The following is an 18,856-nucleotide window of genomic DNA, read 5'->3' as shown; positions in this document are numbered from 1 at the left end:
AGAAGTCCATACTGTGGACTTCTATGTGTTCTGAGGACAGGGACCTTTGTTCATCCTTTTCTGTCAGTCATTCCGCAAGGCTGTGCAGCCCACTGGCCAGGGCTCCTGATTCTCCACTATTAAACCCTGGGATCTCAGGTTCTAAATTCACTCCCATGCCTTTTCCTCATATGAAAGACAGAGATTACAGGTCACAGATCATGCGGTCTTTATGAAAATGAAACTGTCTGATCTGCACTGGGCGCTTAGCACGGTGCACCCCTGGGGCCCCAGAAAAGCTAACCTCGTAATAGTTACAAGTTCTGGGAGCAATTGAAGCAGAGCCTCCTGACATTTCAGGCCACAGCCACCTGGTGGCGCAGCCAACAACGCCGAGCCCAGGTGGGGCCCAGGAAGCAAGGAAGGAAGAGCTACCTTTGTGGGATCCATTCTTCCCCCTCACCCCACAAAATTAGCAATTTAATGGGGCACCAGGCTGGCTGAGTCAGTAGAGCACGTGACTCTTGATCTTGGGGTTGTAAATACGAGTTGCGTATAAAGATGACTTAAAAACAAAATCTTGGGGATCCCTGGGTGGCTCAGCAATTTAGCGTCTGCCTTCCATCCAGGGCACGATCCTGGAGTCCTGGGATTAAGTCCCGCGTCGGGCTCCCTGCATGGAGCCTGTTCCTCCCTCTTCCTGTGTCTCTGCCTTTCTCTCTCTTTCTCTCTCTACGTCTATCATGAAGAAATAAAATCTTTAAAAAAAAATATTTAAAAATAAATAAATAAAAAATCTTAAAATAAGTTAGCAATTTAAGACTTGGAGGAAGTGTGGTGATAGGCTGAGAAAGACCAAAGAAGAGAGACAAAGGGAGTAGGAAGTGGCGGTAGGAGAAAAAAGGGGAAAATCAGAGACCGGACAGATCTTTGCCTTTGGTTCCCATCAGCCCAGCCAGGGAAATCTGATCCCCACAGAGACTCAAACGCCTGCTGGTATCTTTGCCATTATGCCAGTGCAGTAACTCCCTGTTCGGTCTGCTGTCTCTTGCCCCCACCATCATCTCCTCTGGGCTGTCTTACTAACCTATGAAACAGAGCTCATTGGCCACTCACCCCAAGTCTGCCAACTCTGCTTCTTATCTCTTGAATTGGTTCCCCTCTCTCCCTTGAGTCAAAGAAAACTCCTCTGACCCTCAGGGAACAGGTTCGCTCAGAGATCCAGCCCTTCAGGAATGCAAATCAACTGATGAGAGCAACCTGCTAACTAGACCAGAGCCAAGGCAGTCTCCACTGTTCCAGGCTAAAGAGACAGCAGCGCAAAGGCCGAGGCAGCGGTGGTCAGTGGGCTCCAGAGCAGTGAGGGGTCGGTGTGGTCAGACTGCGTGCAGCATGATGCTACAGAGTCTATGTGAAAGGATCTCATTTATTTTGAGGAACTGTCCCAGGTGGCTGGGGAGGAGCTGGTGGTGGTCTGGGTCACCCTGTTGGGCTCTTACACAACCACCTTTCCTGGTGGGCATGGCCACCTGAGCTACAGGAAACAGCCTCCAAGAAAGGCAGGGATGCTTTTCTAAGCCAAAGCGGCAGCAGGGAAACCTCAGAGCTCACAGCAGCGTAAAGGTCTTCTCTTCCATAGTGCATAGTGGCCCTAACAGGGAAGGCAAGATAGACATATGCCTGTTTTCAACTGCCTCTTACCCCTTAGGCCACTCAGGATTCTGGTCCCAATTTCCTCCAGCCTGCTCCTCCCTGAGGACCTGCACATTTGAGGCCCTTCGATCTCTCAGGTATAATGAACTTGTGTTAAATATTAGATAACTGTGAAGAGACAGCAAACAGGAGGCGTCTCTGTCTGCAGTCTCTGACTGCCTGGTCTGCTCTTCAGGGGGAGGAGCCACAGAAAGCCTCATTGCTCATCTTACTGCTGCCTATCTTTTCCCCCAGGTGGAGTCACATGATCGGTTTTTTTTTTTTTTAATGTTTTATTTATTTATGATAGTCATACAGAGAGAAAGAGAGAGAGCCAGAGACACAGGCAGAGGGAGAAGCAGGCTCCATGCACCGGGAGCCCGACGTGGGATTCGATCCCGAGTCTCCAGGATCACGCCCTGGGCCAAAGGCAGGCGCCAAACCGCTGCGCCACCCAGGGATCCCACATGATCGGTTCTTAAATATCCTGCATGCTAACTGCTGAGGAAGCTTTGTCACACATATTCCATTTCTCAACCTATTTTAAAGAATTATTCATGGGCAGCCCTGGTGGCCCAGTGGTTTAGCGCCGCCTTCAGACTGGGGCATGACCCTGGATACCCGGGATCAAGTCCCACATGGGGTCCCTGCATGGAGCCTGCTTCTCCCTCTGCCTGTGTCTCTGCCGCTCTCTCTCTCTCTGTCACTCTCTGTGTCTGTCATGAATAAATGGGTAAAATCTTAAAAAAATAATAAAAATAAAGAATTATTCATTTATTGTAGAGAGAAAGAAAGTACACATGCATGCACACGAACGCATACTAGCTGGGGTGGGGAAGGAGCAGAGGAAGAAAGAGATGCAGACTCCCCGTTGAGCAAGGAGCCCTACTAGGGGCTCAATCCCACAATCATGACCTGAGCTGAAATCAAGAGTTGGACCCTTAACTGACTGAGCCAGCCAGATGCCCTGGTGCTGGCTATTTTAAAAATGTAATTTAAATTCTTTTTGTGGGGACACCTGGGTGACTCAGCGGTTGAGTGTCTGCCTTTGGCTCAGGGAGTGATCCCAGAATTCAGGGATCAAGTCCCACATCGGGCTTCCGGCGTGGAGACTGCTTCTCCCTCTGCCTGGGTCTCTCTGCCTCTCTCTCTCTCTCTCTCTCTCTGTGGGTCTCTCATGAATAAATAAAATCTAAATAAATAAACAAATTCATTCTTTTAGTGAACACAGTTTGTTCATGTGGTTCTACATTCCCAAAGGAACCCTGGTCTTGGACCTCCTCCACCCCCACAGCCACCAGCTCTCCTCCCTGAGACAAGCGGTTATATTCCCTGTGCCTCCTTCTAGATTTTCTTGATACATTTAAGCAAACGATGTATGCTCTCTATGCCTCTGTACACTGTACACAAATAGTCACATGTCAGACCCACTGTCTCCATTTTTCACTTTCTAGATCTTAGGACTCATCTTAAGCAGGCTTATTTTCCTCATTGACCCAACATCCTACTTGCTCCTGTAGGATGCCTCAATTGATACCCAAATGCTTCTTGGATTCATTCGTTCCCTTCCTTCCTTCCCCTGAAAAAAACTAATTTCACCCCAAGAAGTCATTTCCCAGCTAATTAGCAATTGCACTCTCCTTTACTCCAAGGCCTGGAGCTACACCCAAAGGAACTCAGGTGGTGGGGAAAAACAGTAGTATTCCCATAGGGAAAACAAATCAGGTTAAGACCTGTATGGAAAGAAGTCAGGAAAAAAAGAAGAGTCGATTTTAAGGAAGATTTTAGAACAATAATTCAATATAAAATAATGGGACTGGAAGAGATCTGAGGAATACTCTGGTGCTGGGCCCCATACCTATTTTGCCAAGAACGGTTTTGTTTCTCTTCTATTGAAATATTTTCTCTAACTGCATTTTTAACATTTAAATTTTAACTACACAATTAATACATCAGTCCTTATTTTAAAATACTATCTTGTGGGACACCTGGGTGGCTCAGCAATTGAGTGTCTGCCTTCAGCTCAGGGCATGATCCCAGGATTGAGTCTTGCATTGGGCTCCCTGCAGGAAGCCTGCCTCTCCCTCTAGGTCTCTAATGTAAAAATAAATAAAATCTTAAAAAAAATTTTTTTTAAATAAAAATAAAATAATATCTTGTGGGGCCGCTGGTTTGCTCAGGTCATGATCCCAGGGTCCTGGGATCAAGCCCCACATCGGGCTCCCTGTTAAGCAGGGAGCCTGTTTCTACGTCTCCCTCTGCCTGCTGCTCCCCCTGCTGTGGCTCTCTGTCAAATAAAATAAATAAATAGATAGATAGATAGATAGATAGATAGATAGATAGATAGATAGATAGATAGATAAAAATAAATGTCTTGCACATCAACAGAGCCAAAATTCTTCCTTTCCTTTTTCCTTTCTTTTCCTTTCCGATTTATTTATTTGAGAGAGAGAGAGCGCATGAGCAGAGGGAGAGGGAGAAGCAGGCTTCCCTACTGAGCCAGGAGCCCAATGTGGACCTCGATCCCAGGACCCCGGGGGATCATGACCTGAGCCAACCCAGATGCCCCAAAGCCAAGATTTTCTTGATTACCATCCTCCACCGTGGTCCTCACACCTGTGAGGTAAGCGTTGTTAAAAAAGCTGCCATGTATCTTTTACCTATGTATGTGTGTGTGCATTCATAGCCTGAGGAAATGAATCGATTCTAATTCTTTTCATCAACAATACTGCAACAAACATGCTCGTTTACACCTTCTTTGGCACAAATGATTTTTTCAGGGCAGATCCCCAGAAGTAAACTTGCTGGCCATGGATGCTTGCATTTTGGTTTTCTTGAGGGCCACCAAATCGCCCTCCAACCTGCCTCTACCCATTTTTATTCTAACTGGCAGTTTCTGGAAAGATCATTTCCCTGCAACCTGCCAGCACCTGAGACTAGGAAACCTCTGTCAATCTGATATACCAACTGCATTTATCAAAAAATAGTGATAAAAGCACTAACCATTCTGCACTCATATGCCAACATGTATTGGGTAATTCACAAATATACCATTAAAACTTAGAACAGGACAGGCCCTGTGCTGAGCAAACAAAGACAATATTATATGGTCACTACCTTCCTGAAATCCAGAGTGATATTTAAATATAAAGTTACCAGAACTGAAAACAGGCACTCAAACAAAATCTTGCACACAAATATTCACAGGGGCATTATTCCCAATAGCCAAAAGGCACCCTTACTGGCAGCCACTCTTGCCCTCCTCCATCATTCCACTCCAACTCCACTTGTTCTTTTTTAAAAAATATTTTATTTATTTATTTATGATAGTCACACACACACACAGAGAGAGAGAGAGAGAGAGAGAGGCAGAGACATAGGCAGAGGGAGAAGCAGGCTCCATGCACTGGGAGCCCGATGTGGGATTCGATCCCGGGTCTCCAGGATCGCGCCCCGGGCCAAAGGCAGCCGCCAAACCGCTGTGCCACCCAGGGATCCCTCCACTTGTTCTTAACTGCCTAAAGTACTCTTGCCCCAGGGCCTTTGCTGGGTCCCTCATCCTGGAACACTTGCCCCAAGTGTCCCCGTGAATCACTCCTTTACTTTCTTCAGCCTTTGCTAAAATGTCACCTACTCAGTGATGCCTTCCCTGGCTATCCTTAGGACTTAACACCATTTGAAATAATATACCGAAATTATGGATTTCATTTACTATCTCTCCACTAGAATATCAGCTACATGACAGGCAGCATTTTTGTCTGTGATTTCCATATCCCAGTGTTAGTAACAGTTGCTAGCTATTGCAGGCACTCAGTGAATGCTTGTCAGTGGAATCAACAGATCCAGGGGTTATTTTGTGCCGGGTGCTTTTTGTGTACTGACTCTGTTAGTCCTCACCCCCTTCAACTGTGAGGTAGGTACCACCTGTATTTACCTTTTAGGGTTAAGTAATTTGTCCAATGTCAACATAAATGTCAAAGTCTGGATGAATAAGATAAGATCCTTTGCCCTCAACTACTTCAGAATTTACTGAAAGTAACAAAGAGATAAATGATAGGATGACACTGTGAAAGAGCTCTGGTTAGAACCTACTGGAAGCCTAGGGGAGACAATGATTAACTTCACCTGGGGAATGAGTTAAGGAGAGGGTCAAGAAAATGCTCCTTAGGAAGAAAGAGATCTTTAAATTTGGTTTTGGGGATCCCTGGGTGGCTCAGTGGTTTGGCACCTGCCTTCGGCCCAGGGTGTGATCCTGGAGTCCCAGGATAGTGTCCCACATCGGGCTCCCTGCATGGAGCCTGCTTCTCCCTTTGCCTGTGTCCCTGCCTCTCTCTCTGTGTCTCTCATGAATAAATAGATAAAATCTTTAAAAAAAAAAAAAAAAATGGAGTTACCCTGTATGTAATTCAACAATCCTAGTGCTTGGTATCTCCCAAGAGAAATGAAAACATATGTCCACCTCAAACTTGTACATGCATATGCCTTCAGCTCAGGTCATGACCTCAGAGTGCTGGGATCAAACTCCATGGTGGGCTCTCTGCTCAGTGGGGAGTCTGCTTCTCCCTCTGCCCCTGTCCCTCCCCTGGTTCATGCTTGCATGCTCTCCATCTCAAATAAATAAATCAAATCTTAGGGGGAAAAAAAAGATTAAGTATTAACATGTGCTACAAACGGATGAAACCTGAAAACCAAACAAAGGACCATCTATGACACGATTCCATTCATATGAAATATCCAGATAGGATAGATAAATCTAGACAGAAAGTAGGTTAGCAGTTGCTTAGGGTTGAGGGATGGGGGAACAGGGCGTGGCTGCTAATGGATGTGGAACATGGGGTTTCTTTGGGGGATAATGAAGATGTTTCAAAATTAGATTGTAGTAATGGTTGCAAAACTCTATGAATGTACTGAAAACCACTGAATTATATACACTTTAATAAATGGATGTGTGTTATACAATGCTCAAAATAAAGCCAATAAACAAACCAACCAGGCATGGGATGCCAGAAAGGCAGAAGTAAGGCTGCAGTGGTGGGCAGGGGCCAGGCTCAGTCCTGACTTTACCTTGAGGGCAGGGGCTGGGCAGAGAAGTTTCCTCTGCTTACTCATGCTTTCCCCTGGGAGAGCAGTAAAGCTGGCCTGGGAAGGAGACTGGAGTTGAAATGCTCTAGTCAGCTGTGAGGCCATCAGACGTTCCCTGAGATGCAGCTGGGCATGGGGGTGACATGGAGAGGGATTCTAAGAGCACAGCAGATGGCAGGTGGGGAGGGTAGTGTGCAGAATCGCACACACCTGTGCTCCCTCCCCAGCCTCACTCCCTGTAATCAACACCAGCATCTCAGGGGAGAGACAGTGATGTCACTGGTGAGGGAAGAAAAGGTCCAGGACAGGTTATGGTAGAGACAGTTGCCATGAAGATAGTTTCTCTGGGAAACTGGTGAAAAGCCACCAAAAGTGGGAGGCAGAGTGGCTTTGGACTCTGAGAACTAGAAACCAATCACAGCTCCCACCGGCCTCTGGGTAACAAACACCATGCTAACATTTCTGGGTGTTTATTTTGTGCTGGGCTGTTTGCAGTGCTTTACCTGCACCGACTCCCAACTTTATGAGGTGGGAACTGTTTGTGACCCCATTTTACAGATGAGCAAGCTAAATTCAAGAGAACTTTAGCACCTTACCCAAAGTCACAAACAGGTAGTCAGTACTGACCCAGGCTGTGCAATCCCAGAGCTGAGTTAACCCCTCATGAGCCTCTCCAATGTGACTTTTCCACCTACCCAACTGCATTCCCTCTCACCCCCTGCATCCACCATGTGCCAGGTCTAGTACTTCCTCCCCACTCTCTAAAGACATCTCGGACATGTCTGTCACCTTCCAGACTTGTGTAGATTTCACAGTGAACCCAATTCAGTGCTGTCCACCTTCTCCAGCCTCAGGCTAGTCTCCTGAAGGATTGGAGTGAAGGGGGGCATCAGCTGCTCTCTCCCGTTCCTATCTCCGAAATCTGTTCCTGCTCTGGGTGGGGGCTGGCAGAGGAGAAGGGCAAAGGGCTCTTGAACTGAGTGGGACTCTGCTGATGCTGACCCAACGCTCTCCATGGGGGACACCTGGGGACCTTGGGGGCCTGTGAGGTTTTCCCGTTATGTTCCCCCGTCTCTGCTTCTTTCCCTCTCTCCTGCCACCCTCAGCTCCCACTATGGCCATCCCACAAGGGCTGGCTGGGTTCAGGTCCTGCTACCTTCCTCTGTGCTCAAGCCATCCTGTGGGAACTATAGGTGTGTGGCCCACCACACAGCAGGGGCTCCCCAACTCTCCTCCCCCACTTGGAAGGATGAGTTCATTTGCTCTGAGAAAGGGAAAGCTGCCCTAGGAGCCAGGTCTGGCAGGCTCCAGTCAGACAGAACAACTTCAGAGGTGACCAACATCAGGCAGGCCACTGACTGTGGGGGACCAAGACAAAATAAGATCACTCTGAAATGCTTCTACACAGAAGCACAAACACTGTCCAAAGCATAAAAAGGACCTAAATCCCCTTCCTGGCTCAGAGCTGACGCGTGCTTCTTACATTAACCACAGTGTTAGCTCTGTTCCTTCCTCCTGGCTCTAGATAAGATAAAGATACCCAGTCACAAACTTGCCTCCAATCCAGAGCAAAGCCTGCTTCCCTGAACCCTCCCCAAAGTTACCTAACTTAACCCAGCTCCCATAGTAAGTCCTCCTTAACACTCACTTACTGAGATGCCCTGAGGGCCCCAGTAGTGGATAGCTCCCCAGCTGATAACAGCAAGAAACCCAAGTTGTGTTCCCGATGGCCTCTGGCTGGAGGTATGGACAGCTGATAAGGACAGACGGGGTAATAAGACACCAGCTCCTCCTAGGCAGACACCCAATCCCCTAAGGACAATTCCTGAGACCTCCCCTCCTGCTCTGCATAAACACAGTTCTCTTGATTTGACAGGGGACTGGGTGGGAACAAGGCCCCACTCTTCCTCAAACTGGATCAGTCCAGCAGGGAGGGGTGTGGTCCAAACTTTCAGCAATTCTGGAATGAGGAGTACTTGGTTTCTTTTGTTCTCTGCTCTGGGCAGAGAGGATTAGATGGGGGGGTGGGGGGAATCACTGAACCAAAGGTCAGGGAGGACCCACAGACTGAGTCTATCCACACTCATGGTTTGTTGGGGGTTTCTCTTAATTACTTGCCCACTTTTAAAACTTGGATCTCAGAAAATGCTGGATTTCCAACTTCTGTAAGATTGGAAGCTCTGCGCCGCCAGGCCAGCACTGCTGTGGGGCAGGCTGGGCCACCTCTGAGTAGCCCAGAGGCTTTGCTGGCCTCTCCCTGATACAGGGCTGTCGGGTTTATGGAGATGGCTTACTTGCTGAGCCAGGAACTGTTATAGGCCTTTTCATGTATTACCCCTTTGATCCTTATCCACTGCCCTCTGAAGGTTCTGTTACTGTCCCCACTTTAGTGATGATGCCACAGTGGGGGTGCAGTATCTTGCTGGAGGTCACACAGCAGTAAGTGACAGCATCCTGAGTTCTAGGGCACTATGTGGTCAATTACCTTCATTTTGCCCAGTACTTTTCCTCTAGGAAGGGGCACCCAAGGGCTGCTAGCCTTCATCAAGATGAGAAAAAGAGCTCCCAAAGGAAAGTGTAGTGGGCTGGATAATGTCTCCCCAAAGAGGTCCACATCCTAGTCCCCAGAACCTGTGACTGTATTATTCTACATGGCAAAAAGAAGTGTGCATATATGATTAAATTGAGGATCTTGTAATGGAGATACTCTCCTGGATGATCTGGGTGAGCTCTAATGTAAGGCCACTGATGAGAGAGAGAGCAAGAAAATCAAAGGAAAAAAAAACAAGAGAGGAGATGGTGGAAGCAGAGGTCAGATTGATACAAGAAGGGCCATGAGCCGAGGAGCACAAGCGCCTCTGGAAAGAGAAGAAAATGGATTCTCCTCTATAGTCTCCAGAAGGAACACAGCCCTGTGAACCTATTTTAGACTTGCAGTCATCAGAACTAAAAAGGAATACATTTAAATGTGCTGTTTTGAGCCACTAAGTTTATGATATGCCACAGGAAACAATATAGATGAACGAGGTGCCACAGCTGGTACAGCAGTGAGGGGCCTACCTAGGCTGGAAGAGTTGAAGCTGCCTCTGCCCAGAGACACACAGCAGGAAAGAGTGGAAGACTCTGAGCTACTGGGCCACGTGGCAGCTTGATGCTCTACATGCCTGGCCCCTACACTGCCCTTTCCCCAACTGGGATGGCCTTGGCCTTCCTCTCTTGTTTGCTAGGACATCCACTTCCAAATCCTGCCTACTCTCCCTCCCCCTCTGCATGACCCAGGTACCTGCCCCAGCACCTCTTCAGAAAGAATCTAGGTCCATCTGATGCAAACTCTGTCCATTTTCCATCACATGCCAGGCTGTCACCTTGATTGGGAAACCACTGAGGGGTGGCTGGTGAGGAGGGCCTCCACTAGGATAGGGGAGATGGGGAGGAGTACGTTGGGAATCGATAGAATTTGGCAACTGTGAGCAGCAGCAAACCTGAGGTGAAGGTCTGGATGAGGTGGCCTCCCAGTAGGCTATGCTCTAGGCTGGGGGTCAGGGACCTCATAGATCTGAGAGAAAACAGGCTCTCCCTGGGGCCCGTAGGGCGTTGGAAGCTGTATGGTACCATGGAAGCCTGGGCTCTAACCAGCACTGTGGTTATGCACAACCCTCTTCATCTCTTGGGGCTTCTCTTGCGCCTGCAAGACAAGCAGGTTAGCTTTTCTGATCTGAGGCCCCTTCTCAGCACTGAGTCTCAGATACTTAGGGTCCAGCACAGGTAGCTACTCTCCTGTCCCCTCCTTTGCTGTGCTGGGACTTCTTCCCAATCCAGGGCTCTAGGGCTGTGCTAACCAGGAATTGTTGCCAGGTGCGCTGGGGGCCCCCAGAGAATCCCCCTACTCCCCCTCCCCATCAAAGAGCAAGGGTGATGCAACCTGCCTGCAATGCCTGCCTCATTTCCCAAGCCTGGCTCCTCCGCACTGAAAAAGAGTCCCCAGAAGCCCCACCCATGCTCCCAGCCCCAGCTCAGGAATTGAAAGGGACTTGGGCACCTGGACCCTGGAAGACTGCAAGCTGAGGGAGGCAGAGGCATTTGAGTCCTGGAAGTGCCACAGGTCCAGGTCAAGAGCAGGCATAGGAGAGGGCTCAGGGTGCCAAGACCTGGGCTCAAAGGCAGCCACTGATAACCCACCACCCACAAATTAGAATGTACCAGGAAGGACTAGGGAGAAAAGTGTGCAAACTGGCACCCATTCAGTAGGAATCAGTCAAGCTGTTTCAGTGGGACAGCTGGCACCAGGGTTGAACTGGGTGAGATTCAACAGCCAGAAAAAGGTGCAAGGGGGTAGGACAGGGGGAACCAGGGTCCTTGCCCGAACGTCTCCTCAGTCAGCATATGTGGCATACAGCTGGCAAAATGATTCCCATACTAAGCAAATTCATTTCTAGTTACTAAAAGGTATCCTACCTGGCCACCCTCTCAAAAACCCATAGTCCCCAGTCTATGAAACAAAACCAAATTAAGGGATGTCACATACAAGAACCAACCAGCACTCTTCAAATCTCCCAAAGTCATGAAAATCTAAGAAAGTCTGAGAAACTGCTGCAGACCAGAGGAGGCTAAGGAGACACGATGATTAAATGTGATATGGCATCCTGGAACAAAAAAACAGCATTAAGAACAACTAGCGAGGGGTGCCTGGGTGGCTCAGTTGGTTAAGCATCTGCCTTCTGCTCAGGTCATGATCCCAAGGTCCTGGAATCAAGCCCTGGGTAGGGCTCCTTGCTCAGTGGGGAGCCTGCTTCTCCCTCTGCTGTTCCCCCTGCCTGTGCTCTCTAAAGTAAATATCTACAAAAACAAAAACAACTAGTGAAATCAGAATATCAAAATGAGGTGTGCACTTTAAAATCCCATACCGACGTGGGTTCTTTAGTTGTGACAAATATATCACAGAAATGTTAAAGAGGTCAACAACAGGGAAAATGGATGTGGGGTATATGGAAACTCTCCGCACTATGTTTGTAACTTTTCTGTAAAAATAAAAAAAAATTTTTTTTAAAGATTTTTAATTTATTTATTCATGACCAACACACACACACACAGAGGAAGAGACACAGGCAGAGGGAGAAGCAGGCTCCATGCAGGAAGCCCGACGTGGGTCTCGATCCTGGGTCTCCAGGATCACACCTCGGGCTGAAGGCAGTGCTAAACCGCTGGGGCACTGGAGCTGCCCAAAAATAAAATTATTCTAAAATAAAAATTTACTTAAATTGCCTAGTCCATGTGTACATACTAGATGTTTTTAGAAGACTTAAGATTTGGGGGGGCAGAAAGGAGGACTAATCTAAATGCTTGACCTGAATTATGAATTAACTCATTGAATCCTTGTGACAGTACTAAGTAGGCACTACTTATTATTATTATTATTATTTAAGATTTTATTTATCCATTCATGAGAGACACCGGGAAAGGCAGAGACACACGCAGAGGGAGAAGCAGGCTCCATATGCTGGGAGCCCAATGTGGGACTCGATCCCAGGTCTCCAGGAACAGGCAGGCCCTGAGCTGAAGGTGGCGCTAAACCGCTGAGCCACCCAGGCTGCCTGGCACTATTTCTTTAAGTAAACTCTACTTCTGATGTGGGGCTCAAACTCACAACCTGAAGATCAAGAGTCACACGCCTGAGCCAGCCAGGCACCCCAGAAGTAAGCACTGTTAGCTGCCACATGTATCGCTAAGTTTCTATATGGAGTTAATAGAAACGTAGCGATAAAATAATGTAGCCACCATCACAGGTCTGAGATTTGAACGTAGTGGAAACCGAGGCACAGGGAAAAAAAGAAATTGACAGTAAGCTAATAAGTGGAGTAGAGACAAGGTCTGAACCCAAAACTGGGCGCCAGAGTCTGCACTTAACTGCTACTCATGCTGCCTAGGTAATAACCTAGCCCCTATAGGTCAAATCTTCAAATACTGGCACAGTGCACAGTAAGTGCTCTAAGTGAAAGTGGTCAGATCCCAAGAAGGACTTCCTGCATGCAACTGAAGCCTGCTATCTTCATTCCCAAATAAGTCTCAAGATCAGAGTTCCCCCACCTTCTCTGGACCTCAGAACCACCACCCGTGATGTTAAGTTGAACTCTAGGTGTCCTGCTGTGGACAGATGCAAGGTGGGAAGTAAAGACCCATACCCACTTGGGCCAGTGGAGGGTCTAGTGCATAGGAGGGAATGGCCAGGAAGCCCCCTCTCTTTTAGCAAAGGGCAGTGCAGATCTCCCTATTTTGGGGCAGGGTTGGTAAACTGATCCAGTGGGGGGCAGCTGAAGCAGAACCAACTGGCCTGAAAGGAGGGCTGAGGATAAGGGCTGATGGGAGGTGGGCAGAGGATGGAGAAAAGCTACAGTCAGGGTGATGATGCCTGCTTCTCTGCAACTGTGCTGGTGTTGCGGGTGAGCGTCCATCATCTGGAACAGGGAAAGGTGGGGATGTCTGGCAATTACTGACACCTTGAAGAAGTGAAGAAGACACAAGAATGACCTACTAGCAGCTATTGTATGGTCAAATGTCTGGGGATCTTGCCAGGGCAGGAGGTATGGTTGAGACTCAACCCCAGAGTTCCTATTAAAAATAAGATACATTAAATAGGCAATTAAGAGCCGGGCTCTGGGTTTCACAGGCATCGACTTGATTCTCATCAGGCAGAGTTGATTATTTTCTTCATTTTACAGGCAGTTCTCGATCTACGAGACTAGAGAACTTGATTATTTGGCCACCATCGCAGGTCTGAGATTTGAACGGCGCGCGCGGTCTCATTGTGACTCAGACAAGAGTCTAACCCACAAAAAGGGTTCTTAGCGTGGGGCGGCAGTTTGGGGATAGGAGTCCAGCATGTGGCTGGCCGGAAATTCGAGAACTAGGGCAAAAGAAACCAAAAGTGAACTAGGGCAGGTCTCAGAGAAGGCGAGGGATCGAATCCCTAGAATTGGGGGGGAGGGGACCTGAGTCAGAGAGACAGAGAACAGGACCCCAGAGTTGGAAGGAGGACGGGGGCCGGAACCCCTGGGGTAGGAAGACGGAGCTGGTCCCCGGGTCAGAGGAAGGAAAAGGCCTAACTCCGCGTCGGGAGGAGGAGGGGAGTGGATTCCAGGATTCCCGAGAGGAGAGGCCAGGCCCGCCTCCCGGTTGGGGCCTGGCGGGGCGGGGCGCGGATGGATCCGGGGAGGCCGTGCTGCGCCATCCCCTGTATATCTGTCCCCACTCCCCGGGGCCGCCTCATTCCCCATCCACAGATCACAATCTCCTCTCAGGCTACCGAGACGCCATCTCCGCCCGCCCAACCCCGGCTATGGCTCTGTAGCCGCGACCCCTCCGTGTCCCGGCCCGTTTCCGCGCTCACCGCGCTTGCGCTCTTCTCTACCGCCTTCTTTTCTTCAGCTGAGGCTGCCGCCGCCTCTCCTTTCCGTAGCCATGGAGTGAGTAACCGCTCGCCCCTCCCTCTCCAACCGCCTTTCCCGCCCTTTCGAAGCTCGCGGCCTTCACGACCAGGCCTGGGGGGTGGGGAGACGAGAGTGAGGAATCACGGTCGCGCAGGCGCAGAAGAGGGAAACGCGTCGTTGGCACGCGGCCGAGCATGCGCATTCGGTCCAGTGGGGGAAGGGTACGTTCTTCCCTAGAATGCTGGAGTTTAAAGATGGCCTGCACGCAGTGCGCCTGCGCACTAGCCCCGAGCGGGGGTCGCCCCCCGCTCCCCGAATGAGTCTGTCCGCGAGCGGTTGCTCACGTGCACAAGCCCACCAGACTCCGTATTTTTTGAGTGAAGGGCGGGCAGTAAGCAGCTGCACATGCGCACTGACTCCCCAACCCCGCAGGCCTGAGAGAACAATTGGATCGGTGGCAGAGCATGCGCTTTAGCCCTGCGAGAGAGGCGTGTGGCTCCGCCGGCCGGCTCCCGTCTCCGAGCTCCACCTTGCTCATGCGCACAACACAATTTATGTTTCATTCGGGCACCTGCTGGGGCGGGGTTGGGTGGGGCTGACTCAGATTGACAGGGCGGAAGGCGAGGCTTAGAGGCCACCTGTAAGGAGGGGGGTGGAGCTAGGATCAGCGGCTGCGACGGGTGGGCGGGGGTCTATCGTGAGAAGGGGCGTGGTTAAGCAAATTTACCTGGGGTGGGGTTTCAACGGAGAGAAGGCGGGGCCTCTGGGGTATCCCCGGGAATGAAGTGGGGGGCTAAGGTAATTGGACGGGAAGGGACTGGGGCGGTCACCGCGAAGCTAAAAAGAAGCCGTGGGACTTAGTAGACCACGGTTTGGAGGGGCAGGGCTGGGGGAATTCCCCTGGGAGCTGATTTTTTTTTTTTTAATTTTTATTTATGATAGTCACACAGAGAGAGGCAGAAACACAGGCAGAGGGAGAAGCAGGCTCCATGCACCAGGAGCCCGACGTGGGATTCGATCCCGGGTCTCCAGGATCGCGCCCTGGGCCAAAGGCAGGCGCTAAACCGCTGCGCCACCCAGGGATCCCTGGGAGCTGATTTTTGAGCCGAGTGTTTAGATGGGATGGAGCCTAAAGGAAATACTTTAGAGGAAGGGGTGTGGCTGGAAGAAAATTCTCCTGGGATTGAAATTTTTTTTAAAAGATTTTATTTATTTATTCATAAGAATACACAGAGAGGAGAGAGAGAGAGGCAGAGACACAGGCAGAAGGAGAAGCAGGCCCCATGCAGGGAGCCCGACGTGGGACTTGATCCCGAGTCTCCAGGATCAGGCCCTGGGCTGAAGGCGGCGCTAAACCGCTGAGCCACCCGGGCTGCCCTGAATTTTTTTTTTTTAATGAAGTGTAATTTTGTGAGGTGGGAGGGAAGGGCTTAAGGAAATTCCCCTGGGAGACCATTAGGTTTTTGTATAGGAAGGAACAGGGCTTGGGAATTCTAAAGAAAAGTAAGTGGGGCCCAAAGAGGGGCACCTGGGTGGCTCAGTGGAGAAGTATCTGCCTTTGGCTCAGGTGGTGTGATCCCAGAGTCCTGGGACAAGTTCTGCATTGGGCTCTCCAGGGGGAGCCTGCTTCTCCCTCTGCCTATGTCTCTGCCTGGCTCTGTGTATCTCATGGATTTAAAAAAAAAGAAAGAAAGAAAAGAAAGAAAAGAGAAAAGAGAGAGAGAAAGAAAGAAAAGAAAAGAAAAGAGAAGAGAAGAGAAGAGAAGAGAAGAGAAGAGAAGAGAAGAGAAGAGAAGAGGGGCCCAGGGGATCCCTGGGTGGCGCAGCGGTTTGGCGCCTGCCTTTGGCCCAGGGCGCGATCCTGGAGACCCGGGATCGAGTCCCACGTCGGGCTCCTGGTGCATGGAGCCTGCTTCTCCCTCTGCCTGTGTCTCTGCCTCTCTCTCTCTCTCTCTCTCTCTCTGTGACTATCACAAATAAATAAATAAAATTAAAAAAAAAAAAAAAAGAAATTGGGGGAAAGAAAGCATAGATTTAGAATTCTGATAGGGCAAGGTGCAGTCTCAAACCCAATTGGAAGGGGAAGGTAGGAAGGACCTTGGGGACATGGAGCTGTGGCTTGGTTTCTCTGTGACTTTGGCTGTGGATGAGGATGGCCTCTGACATCACCTATTCTGTCTCACTTGTAGGTCTTCCACTTTCGCCTTGGTGCCTGTCTTTGCCCAGCTGAGCAACCTCCAGAGCCTCCTTCCAGCTGTTGGTTCAGCCTTCTTCATTGCCACACCTGCCCAGAGCCTGTGCTGCAGCCATGTCACTCCTGGCGACCCTGGGGCTGGAGCTGGACAAGACCCTGCTCCCAGCTAGCGGGCTGGGCTGGCTCGTAGACTATGGGAAACTCCCCCTGGCTCCTGCCCCCCTGGGCCCCTATGAAATCCTTGGGGGAGCCCTGGAGGGCGGGCTCCCAGGGGGAGGAGAGCCCCTGGCAGGTAAGGGCAGGTAGAGAATGGAGGTGGGGTGAGCTGGGCATGGATCAGGGGAGAAGAATTCATTGATTCACTCAATAAATAGCTGTAATGCTCCAGTGGTGGCTTTTAGGGGCTAGGGAATATAGCGGAGACAAGATCAACATAACCCCAGCCCTCTTGGAACTCACACTGAAGTGGGGAGGCTGACAAAAGAAAATTAGGTGATGATGTATTGGGATAAGTGGAAAACACTTTGTAGCTAACTAAAAAATGAAAACAAAGTCCTAATTTAGAGTCGGTAGCCAGGAAACACATAGGTAACATTTTGACTGAGACCTAAAGGCTGGGAAGGAATAAACCATGAAAAGACCCAAGGGAAGAGCTTTTCAGGTAAAGGAAACAGCATCCTCAGAGGCCCTGGGGCAGGAGTTATTTTATTCATTAGCATATCTCAAATACTTGGCACATAGTGGGTTCTCAATAATTAATTAATTAAGGATGAAACAGGGTGTGTTGTGTGTGTGATCTAGTTTGCCTTTTAAGACTAGAGAGTAAATCAGAAACTACAGATGTAGGGTAATCAGGAAAGCAGGTGTTGGAATGGTTGAAGAAATGTCTGCTCGACTTGTTTTTTGGGTCGTTGGTTGGTTCACTGGTTCATTGACTGGTTAGTTAATGGGTTGAACTGTTTGTTGATTGATTGGTTAACTGGTTGGTTAGATGTTTGGTTTCTTGGCTGGTTTGTTGATTTGTTGAGTGGTCTGATGATTCGTTGATTGATTGGTTGACTGATTGGCTGCTTGGTAGTTTCACTCAATTAATGGCATGTATGAAGCAGGCATGGATGATCACCAGGTTGGGTAGAAGACCAGGAACTCAAGGACGTTTATGTCCCTCCTCCAATCCTCCAGGTGACGGCTTCTCTGACTGGATGACTGAGCGGGTGGACTTTACCGCCCTCCTGCCCCTGGAGCCCCCCTTGCCCCAAGGTGCCTTCCCCCCACCTTCCCCACCCCCTCCTGACCTGGAAGCTATGGCCTCCCTCCTCAAGAAAGAGCTGGAACAAATGGAAGACTTCTTTCTTGATGCTCCACTTCTCCCACCATCCTCCCCCCAACCACAGCCACCACCATCAGCACCGCCCCTCCCCCTTCCACTTCCCCTCCCCACCTTTGACCTCCCCCAGCCCCCTGCCCTGGATACCCTTGACTTGCTGGCCATCTACTGCCACAGCGAGGCCGGGCAGGGCGACTCAGCGTTGGCATCCTTGCCCCCACCACAGCAGCCCCCTCCTCCTCCTCCACCTCCTCGCCCAGCCCCCTACCCCAATCCTGCCACTACTCGAGGGGACCGCAAGCAAAAGAAGAGAGACCAGAACAAGTCAGCAGCTCTGAGGTACCGCCAGAGGAAGCGGGCAGAGGGCGAGGCCCTGGAGGGCGAGTGCCAGGGGCTGGAGGCACGCAACCGAGAGTTGAGGGAGAGGGCTGAGTCTGTGGAGCGTGAGATCCAGTATGTCAAGGATCTGCTCATCGAGGTGTATAAGGCTCGAAGCCAGAGGACCCGGAACAGCTAGAGGGCAGGGGCTTTGGGCTATAGGGTACACTGGTCTTCATCTCCACCTACCCTCTGTGTCCGAGTTTGAGGTAGGAGGGTCCCTCCATCATCCCCCTGTCTGTCTCCCCCCTCCACCCCACCTCTGCCGCCTCCCATCATTGTTTCCTCTCCTGTCCATTTCTGAATCTGCTCCCCTTTTCCCTCCCCAGAATCATGTTTGGCCATAGTCAACATCTGCACTCATCTAACAGCTGAGGGACTCAGGCCTGCAGGGAATTTGGGGAGCAGAGGAGGGCCTGCAAACCTGGCCTCCCGGGAAGCTATGCAGAACAATTGTGCAGCCAGGGACAGGAGAGCCAGCCTGGATGTGAGGCAGGGAGGGTTTCAGGAATGGTGGCCTTATAACAATAGAAACAAAAAAGCAAGCCAAGTGACCTTGGGGAAATGTATTTGGGCAGGAAGCCAAAAGGCAGCCAAGTTCACAGAGCAGGTGAATTTGCAGGTAGATGGGGAAGTGGGCAGGCTGGGGGATGGCCATAGTTGGTGACTGGGAGTTCATTTTAGCTCTGGGAAGAAATCAGTGTTTGTGATGAGGGTGGGGGAGGGGCTGATTGTTTTGGTGGTTTGTGAGCAGAGAAATAAAATGAAGAATTTCCTCTG

General features: G+C 50.0%; 3 protein-coding genes across 6 annotated transcripts in view; 1 reads left to right on the top strand and 2 right to left on the bottom strand.

Annotated features, from left to right (window-relative positions):
- Positions 1–14,275, bottom strand: part of IL4I1 (interleukin 4 induced 1) — a 37,134-nt gene extending 22,859 nt beyond the window's left edge. For both annotated transcript variants that reach the window (XM_072770878.1, XM_072770869.1), the window contains exon 1: positions 14,138–14,275. The gene's annotated coding sequence lies outside the window, so the exon portion shown is untranslated. The remainder of the gene's footprint in view (positions 1–14,137) is intronic.
- NUP62 (nucleoporin 62) overlaps positions 1–14,277 on the bottom strand; it is a 24,982-nt gene extending 10,705 nt beyond the window's left edge. Inside the window, exon 1 of one of the 2 annotated variants that reach the window (XM_072770902.1) lies at positions 14,138–14,277. The gene's annotated coding sequence lies outside the window, so the exon portion shown is untranslated. Of the gene's footprint in view, positions 1–9,047; positions 9,070–14,137 lie in introns of those variants that run through there. The other variant, XM_072770909.1, reaches the window with a different exon arrangement.
- Positions 13,331–18,856, top strand: ATF5 (activating transcription factor 5). Of its 2 annotated transcripts, none has more exons than XM_072770993.1 (3): positions 13,331–14,213; positions 16,367–16,663; positions 17,554–18,856. In XM_072770993.1, exons 2-3 carry the CDS (start codon positions 16,486–16,488, stop codon positions 18,213–18,215), a joined length of 840 nt encoding a protein of 279 aa, XP_072627094.1. In that variant the 5' UTR covers positions 13,331–14,213; positions 16,367–16,485; the 3' UTR covers positions 18,216–18,856. The 2 variants fall into 2 exon arrangements, with proteins under 2 accessions (XP_072627094.1, XP_072627101.1); XM_072771000.1 differs by lacking the exon at positions 13,331–14,213 and adding an exon at positions 14,922–14,975.

Source organism: Canis lupus, chromosome 1 (assembly GCF_048164855.1).
Source record: "Canis lupus baileyi chromosome 1, mCanLup2.hap1, whole genome shotgun sequence".
Taxonomy (NCBI): domain Eukaryota; kingdom Metazoa; phylum Chordata; class Mammalia; order Carnivora; family Canidae; genus Canis; species Canis lupus.
The sequence above is the reverse complement of the archived record's forward strand: the minus strand, read 5'-3'. Positions and strand labels throughout refer to the sequence as shown.